The 8163-nt window shown below is 41.4% G+C and overlaps 1 protein-coding gene across 1 annotated transcript; it reads left to right on the top strand.

Moving 5' to 3' along the window:
* The first annotated feature begins 1236 nt into the window (after positions 1-1236).
* On the top strand, positions 1237-7439 carry LOC141333439 (metabotropic glutamate receptor 8-like). Its single transcript, XM_073838454.1, has 4 exons — positions 1237-1341; positions 3610-4405; positions 4949-5116; positions 7407-7439. The coding sequence occupies exons 2-4, from the start codon at positions 3893-3895 to the stop codon at positions 7437-7439; spliced, it is 714 nt and encodes a 237-aa protein (XP_073694555.1). The 5' UTR covers positions 1237-1341; positions 3610-3892.
* The last annotated feature ends 724 nt before the right edge of the window (positions 7440-8163 follow it).

The following is an 8163-nucleotide window of genomic DNA, read 5'->3' as shown; positions in this document are numbered from 1 at the left end:
CATTTATATATATATATATTTTTTTTAATGCATGTTATCATATGTGACTCTGGACCACAAAAACCTCTTAAGTAGCATGAGTATATTTCTAGCAGTAGCCAAAATTACATTGTATGGGTCAAAATTATATATATTTTTTATGCCAAAAGCCATAAGGATATTAAGTTAAGATCATGTTCCATGAAGATACTTTATAAATTTTCTATCGTAAATATATCAAAACTTAATTTTTGATTATTAATATGCATTGCTAAAAACTTAATTTGGACAACTTTAAAGGCGATTTTCTCAATAATTAGATTTTTTGCACCCTCAGAATGCACATTTTCAAATAGTTGCATCTCAGCCAAATATTGTCCTATCCTAACATACACCAATGGAAAACATATTTATTCAGCTTTTAGATGATATATAAATCTGTTTCAAAAAATGTGGCACTTAAGACCAGTTTTGTGGTCCAGGGTCGCATATAACATATAATGAAAATACAGTTTTACATGAAAAAATGAGTTTTTAAATGTATTATTAATTATAGAAAGGCTAAAGATGATTAAAACCCAAAGAGTGATGTAAATAATTTAGGTTGTGCTAAATGGCAGGGAATCCTTGTCATAATTTGGTGAGTGATCAAGTGTTTTTACACCACTAGAGGGCAATAGTGCACTATTTATAAACCTTATAATCTGTCCAAGTGAATTACAGCCAAAATCTGACGTTCACCAAAATCTGTTTTACTGTTTGGAAATACAAGTTCTATTTCTTTTGACTTGGATAGTAACAGATGGAGGATCCAAAATGGCTAAAATAATGGTTGAATAGATAAATATGTGCCATTACGCGCTGAAAAGTGTTAGAAACTATTAGTAGCTGTTTGCATGACTCACTGAATTAATAAACTGATCAATTAATTGTCCGTTGAGGTTTAGGATCTAAAAAATGATGCGTAAGATGACACCAGATATCATCATATTTTGGTCATATTTGACTGCGTTAGCATGCAAAACCAGTGTTAATGAGCTTTAATGCAGTTTGTAGAGGTAGGTAGTCTATTTATTGCATCTAAATATTCACGTTCCGGCGTTTACCCTTTCTTTTATTCATGCACTTCTGCGTCTATTTTTGTGCACAAGAGGGGGTGTTCCCTTAATCATCCTGAGCAAACGTTCCTGAGAATTTTCTTTTTGGAATGAGAGCATGTTTCATTTAAGATTGCATGTGATGCACGAAAGAGAGGGAGCGAGAGAGTGTGTGAGTGAGAGAGCAATCACATTCACAGGGAGGATTTTGGTGATGCGCTGTTCATTTCAGCACCACAAACCAGCATCTGAGAGCAGAAAGAAGGTAAGATCTCACATCTACTGCACTTCCATGTTAGTATGCTTTAAAACAGTACTCTTGTGCTACAAGTATCATACTGTTAAAGCAAACACGGGTTGAAATGCTGCTCATGAATATGTTTCGAAAACTGTCAGTGATCCAAAAGATAATTGTGCTTATTGTGAAACCTAAAGGAATGTTACAGTTGTTTCTGTAGAGCTTACTTGTGTTTTATTAGATGACAGCTGTCACTTAAAATCACTTTGTTTCAGAAACAATAGTTGCGCTTTTAATGAGACAATACTTGCGCATTCGTGATGTCTATAAAGAACGAGAATGCAGAGGCTGTGTTGATTAGACAGTGTGTGAATCATTGCATTGCATTGCATCAAAGGAATGTGCGTAAATGCACACGCATGCATGCATGCTGATTCATACACATGGACTATTGTACAGTTTATTTCTTTTAGAAATTCAGACGTGCGTGCTTAATGTATAGGCGGTGATTTTTTTTTTAAAACGTCTTTCTCTCATGAGCAAATTGCAGTCCATAAACTCCGGCTATATGTTTTTTTGAACAAGCATACGCTTGTTTTTTCCAACTACAGTTGTGAGAGAGAGCATGAGAGCATGAATTCCTATGAGACAGGTTCTCCTGGTGGAAATATAATGGGATCTCCAGTAGAAGATGGTTCTGCTTGACACATACTGATTCGTGTAAATTAAAAAGAGAAATGGGACACACAGCGTCTGCCAGGGTAATAACTCCATCTGTCTCTGATATAACGACAGAGGAGAGGGAAGACCCGAGCTCTCATATAGGGATTAATTCGTGCAAACTAGTGGAATATTAGGCTGAAACAAATCTAATTATGCATATGCACATATACTATCATATATGCAAATGCCTTTTGATTCGAACACGCTAGAGAAACCAATGCGCACTGGTCTTCCCCGAAAATAGCCATTGGAATAGAGCCGTATGAAATACAACCGAACAGAAAAGCAACATTAGGACTGTTAAGAGTGGGTGGGAAATGTTGTTTTTAGGGTCATATAAAGTTAAAAGTAATATCCATGGATAATGATAGGGTCTTTCCTGCGTGATCTATAGTGTCTGGGTTAGTGTGGGAATTTCAGTGGCATTTGTGACTCACCAGGAGGGCAGAATCACACTTGGATGTGTGTAACGGACTTCCTTTACGTTGTGGAGTGATGCTCTTGGCGCACGGAGGCGGCAGATTGCGCAGCATGTGTCTCTCGGAAGCGCAAGGCTGTGCGTAACCGCGCTCGTTGCGCGTAATTTAACGATGGCTCTCCAGTCGAGAGCGGGGATGTGGAGGTGTTTCACGAGAGGTTCTCTCTGTCTCGACTCTGTGAAATGTTTCAGGTGTTTGATGTGTGCCAACAACAGTGTAAATTAGCAGCCTTCGTTTTGGAGCTTAGTGGGGTTTGGGTAAAAAGAAAGAAATGTGGATTGATGTAGGATAGCCCACAGGGAAAGACAGAGTGCTATATTTACATCAAAAGCATATACACTTTTTTCTATGCCTAAGTACATTTTATGGGTCTGGCTTCTGGTCTCATTCATGTCCAGCTATTTTTAGCTCTATAAAACGGCTTGTTTTGCTGCTTGCAAATTGCAAATTGGTGTGACTTACCATGGTATTTTAATGTATTATCTTAATTATGAACACACTGGTTTGCAGTGCAAGCAATGAACTGGAAGTGTCACCCATAGGCTTACTTCCACCTTAACGAAAAGGTGAAAACTTCTCCCACAAAGTTAATGTCAAATGCTTTTAAATTGAAAAAATAAAATAAAATAATGCATAATATCAGTATTCTAAACATAACATTAAAATTATTACTGTCTATCTGCATTGGCCCACAGTCCTATATCCGTGCATTCTGACAAAAACTGTTGTGAGGATCAATCTGCCATAACTCCTCTTGATTACCCTTTGTCCCACTCCATTCCACAAAGCTGAACTGTAAAAATCAACCCGACAGCTCCATTGTCCACAAATAGACACATTTCCTCTCACTGGAAAATGTCTTTGGTTGTCTATGCAAATGTGAGAGAAGCCGTCCTTGATTTTTTTTTTTTTTTATTCAGTGAGGCAGAAATGAAAGACCACACTGAGCTCCAAATGACTGTGATGTAATTTCCTCCCTGTCAAGATGTCCGTATGTTTGATGAGTTTGCTTTGTTGCTTGCATATATTGTGTCTGATTCATGTTTGGTTTTCTCTTTGTGCAACCACTCACACAATGTTTTCTTTTCTTTAGATGCTTCTGAAGATGTGAGAGTTTTGAAGCTTGGCACTTGTTTACTTCTTGTCTGACGGTTTTGCATGTCCTTATATCACCTGTTACTTGTCACATGACATGTACGGCGGAGGTTTTTGCCCCATGAGAAATTCCTGTGGCCACACACCAAATGGTCAGAAGGCACGACTTCAGCTTTGAAATGGGCATGGATGTTCCCGTCCACCTGCTGCCCCATTAATCCTCAATCCCACCACCTGGAATTTTCGGAGCTACACTTTCTCACATTGTCCCCAACAACTCTATGGATATGGATCTTGTACGCATAAGTCGGACTCAATACCAGCTCCTCCTCTTTCTCTGCTACTGGTTACCGGTTTCCCTCCAGCGGGTGGAGACGCCACCTATTGAGTACGCCCACTCTATCCGTCTGGATGGCGATATTATCCTCGGTGGCCTGTTTCCGGTTCACGCCCGGGGTGAGCGTGGCGTTCCCTGTGGGGAGTTAAAGAAGGAGAAGGGTATTCACAGACTGGAGGCAATGCTGTTTGCCATCGACCTTATCAATAAAGACCCAGAGCTGCTGCCCAACGTGACGCTGGGTGCCCGTATCCTGGACACCTGTTCGCGGGACACCTACGCCCTGGAGCAGTCGCTTACCTTTGTACAAGCTCTAATTGAGCGTGATGGTTCGGATGTACGCTGTGCCAACGGAGACCAGCCCATATTTGCCAAGCCAGATAAAATCGTTGGAGTCATTGGTGCGGCTGCCAGCTCTGTCTCCATCATGGTCGCCAACATCTTGAGGCTTTTTAAGGTAAGCAGACTTACCTTGTCCTTCTTGGGATTGGTTTTAAGGTGCATCCACTGGTTCTTGTCAGTGGTGGATGTTGCACAGTAATGGATTTAGAATGGTGCGGGTCTGATTCCTAAAATAAAGACCAGCCCATACAGTTACTGCCAATGATATAACCTTCTGAGATGTAGGAGTGGGGAGTAGCCTGTAATTGTTGGTCAAATGGTCAATCATAGTGGTCAGTCGAGACAAGCCCATATTTGCCAAGTTCAACAAATTTGCTGGGGTCTTACCAACATTATAAGGCTGTTTGAGGTAAAAGGGTTATATAAGAGGTCTAACATTGCCCTTCTGGGGACTGGGAATGAGCGAAATGGGGTTACAGTGTAGTTTAGCAGCTAACAATCTGTTCTGGGCATTGAAAGGGCATAGGTTGAAAACTACATCCAAGACCAGCTCATATTTCCTAAGTTCCACAAAATTGTTGGGGACATCATGGCAAATGTGTCTTGATTGTGTTTGACAACATTATAAGGCTGTTTGATGTAAGCAAGGTCCCATAAGTGGTCTAACCTTGCCCTTGTTGGGCCTGGGAATGGGGCAGTCAGTGTAGTTGTTAACAGTGCCCAGCCCATATTTGAGACCAATCGAGACCAAGCCCGACACATTTTTTGGGGACACTGGGGCATATATGTCTCCATCATGTCTGATAACTTCATGAAGCTGTTTGAGGTAAGAAGAGTTCTAACACTGCTGATCTGGGGCTTGGGAATGGGGTGTAGTCTGTAATGGTTGTGAATACAACTACAACCAAGACCAGCCCCTATTTGCTAAGTTCCACAAAATTGTTGGAGACATCATGGCAAATGTGTCTTGATCATGTTTGCCAACATTATGAGGCTGTCTGAGGTAAGCAAGGTCCCATAAGGTCCCTTGGAATGGGGTATAATCTGTAGCTTTTGTGAATTGGGTTCGAAAGATGTAGGTTACAAAACTACAACCAAGACCAGCCCCTATTTGCCAAGTTCAACAAAATGGTTGGAGGTCATCACGACAAATGTGTCTTGATCATGTTCGCCAACATTAAAACCTCACAACATTATGAGGCTGTTTGAGGTAAGGTCCCATAAGAGGTGTAACATTGCCCTTCTGGGGCCTGGGAATGGGGCAGTCTCGTGTTTTCAATGGTAGTTATAGTACAGTGTAGTTGTTAACAGTCTGGTCTGGGCATTGAAAGGGTGTAGACTGAAACCTACAATCGAGATCAGACCATATTTGCCAAACCCGACAATTTTTGGGGACACTGGGATATATGTGTCTCCATCATGTTTGTTAACTTTATGGGACTGTTTGAGGTAAGAAGGGTCCCATAAGAGGTCTAACCTTGCCCTTCTCCGGCCTGGGAATGGGGCGAAGTCTTCAGCTGTTGTGAATAGGGTTACAATGTAGTGTAGCTGTTAACAATCTGGATTGGGCATTGAAAGAGTGTAGGTTGGAAATCTAGACAAAGAACAGGAGTCATTATGGCAAATGTGTCTTAATCATGTTCGCCAACATTATGAGGCTGTTTGAGGTAAGCAAGGTCTAACATTGGTAGTTTATAGTACAGTGTAGTTGTTAACTGGTCTGGGCATTGAAAGTGTGTAGATTGAAGCCTACAATCGAGACCAGCCCATATTTACCAAGCCTGACCAAATTGTTGGGGACATTGGGGCATATATGTCTCCATCAAGTTTGCTAACTTTAAAAGGCTGTTTATAGGCTGGGCATTGAAAGGATATAGATTGAAACCTACAACTGAGATCAGCCCATATTTGTCAAATTTAACCAAATTGTTGGAGTCATCATGGCAGATATGTCTCTATTATGTTTGCCAACATTTTGAGGCAGTTTGAGGTAAGAAGGGTCACATAAGAGGTGACCTTGCCCTTCTCCAGCCTGGGAATGGGGCAGAGTCTGCAACTGTTGTGAATGGTGGTTATTAACAATTTGGTCTGGGCATTGAAAGGTTATAGATTAAAACCTACAATCAAGACCAGTCCATATTTGCCAAGCTCGACAAAATTTTTGGGGACATTGGGGCATATGTGTGTCCATCATGTTTGCTAACATTTGAGGTAAGCAGAGTCCCATGAGAGGCGAACCTTGCCCTTTTCCAGCCTGGGAATAGGTTGTAGTCTTCAGCAGTTGTGAATGGTGGTTACTGACAGTCTGGTCTATCCAATGAAAGGTTGTAGATTAAAAACCTACCAATTGAGATAAACCCATATTAGCCAAGTTTGACAAAATTGTTGAGGTCATCATGGTGGATGTCTCCAACAAGTCTTATAAGTGGTCTAAACTCGCTTTTCTGGGGCCTGCGAATGGAGCGTATTCTGTAGCTTATGTGAATGGTATTTGTTAAGTCTAGGCAGGGCATTGAAGCAATCTAGATTGAAACCTACAATCAGCCCATATATGCCAAGTTCTACAAAATTGTTGGGGTAATCTTGGCAGATATCTCTCCATCCTGTTTGCCAACATTATGTGGCTGTTTGAAATAAGCAGAGTCTGTCTAGCCTTGCCCTTCTTTGACCTGGGAATAGGGCAAAGTCTGCAGCTGTTGTGAATGGTGGTTATTAACAGTCCGATCTGGGCATTGAAAGGTTGTAGGCCGAAACCTCCAATTGATACCAGCCCATATTTGTCAAGTTCGACAAAAATCGCTGGGGTCATCATAGTGAATGTGTCTGCCTATGATGTTGTTCAAGGTAGGGAGGGTTCTATAAGTGGTTTAAACTTGCCTTTTTGGGGCCTGTGAATGGGGCATAGTCTGTAGCTGTGGTGAATGGTGGTTATAGTACACTGTAGTGGTTAAGAATCTCAATTGGGAGCCAAAAGATTGTAGGTAAAAATGGCACAAGAAGCAATTTGTGGCTATTATATCCTTGAGCAAAGTACTTAACCCTAGGTTGCCTGGGGATATTGTCCCCTCGGTATGTGCAAGGCAAGTCTCTTTGGATACATTTCTTGTCTTTTCCAGTTGCTCTTCATATCCACGGGTGACCTCACGTAACTCGAACTACAGTTGTTTGAAATATGTTGTGACAGAGTGTGTGTGCATGTTGGCCAGGAAGAATCTCAAGGCAGGATGATTTCGGCGAACGATGCCACCCAAACTCTATTATAGTCTAAATGTACGTCTCCCTACCCAGCAGGAAGATCACTGTTTCAGGGAAAATACAACTCCAGCATTGCTATGCTTGTCAGTGGAAATTAAGGGAACCAGGGGGCTTTTTCTCTGCCATTGTTTATGGATGTAAACAGCTAAAGTTTAGCAGTGGCAACCTGTTACAATCTAGTCTTTGCTAGAATAACACCACCTCTAGGAGATTCCAAGAATCCTATACTGGTCCCATAAGGAGTTAAACACATATCTGTGGACTGAAGTTCAAGTGGCCTCTTGACAACAATAGATTTTTTTACTCGGTCATGTTTAATATGCGGTCTGAATAACACTTCTGGCCGACTGCTCATTGTAGTTGTCATAGGAACAACTCACGGCCGCCCTGTGCCAATTAACCACACAATGTTAATGAAACTCTCTGCTGTTTATGCCACACTCATTAGCTGACCATGATTTGACTGATTGATGTAGACACGTTGTGCCGAACGACCCATCCGCGGTAAATGACGCATGTCCCATACTGCAAGCACAGATCTTTTTCTGTAACACCATGTTAGCTGTCAAGACTTTGATGTCAGGAAGAAATCACGCTAAACGCGATTAGACATTGTCT

Source organism: Garra rufa, chromosome 4 (assembly GCF_049309525.1).
Source record: "Garra rufa chromosome 4, GarRuf1.0, whole genome shotgun sequence".
Taxonomy (NCBI): Eukaryota; Metazoa; Chordata; class Actinopteri; order Cypriniformes; family Cyprinidae; genus Garra; species Garra rufa.
The sequence above is the reverse complement of the archived record's forward strand: the minus strand, read 5'-3'. Positions and strand labels throughout refer to the sequence as shown.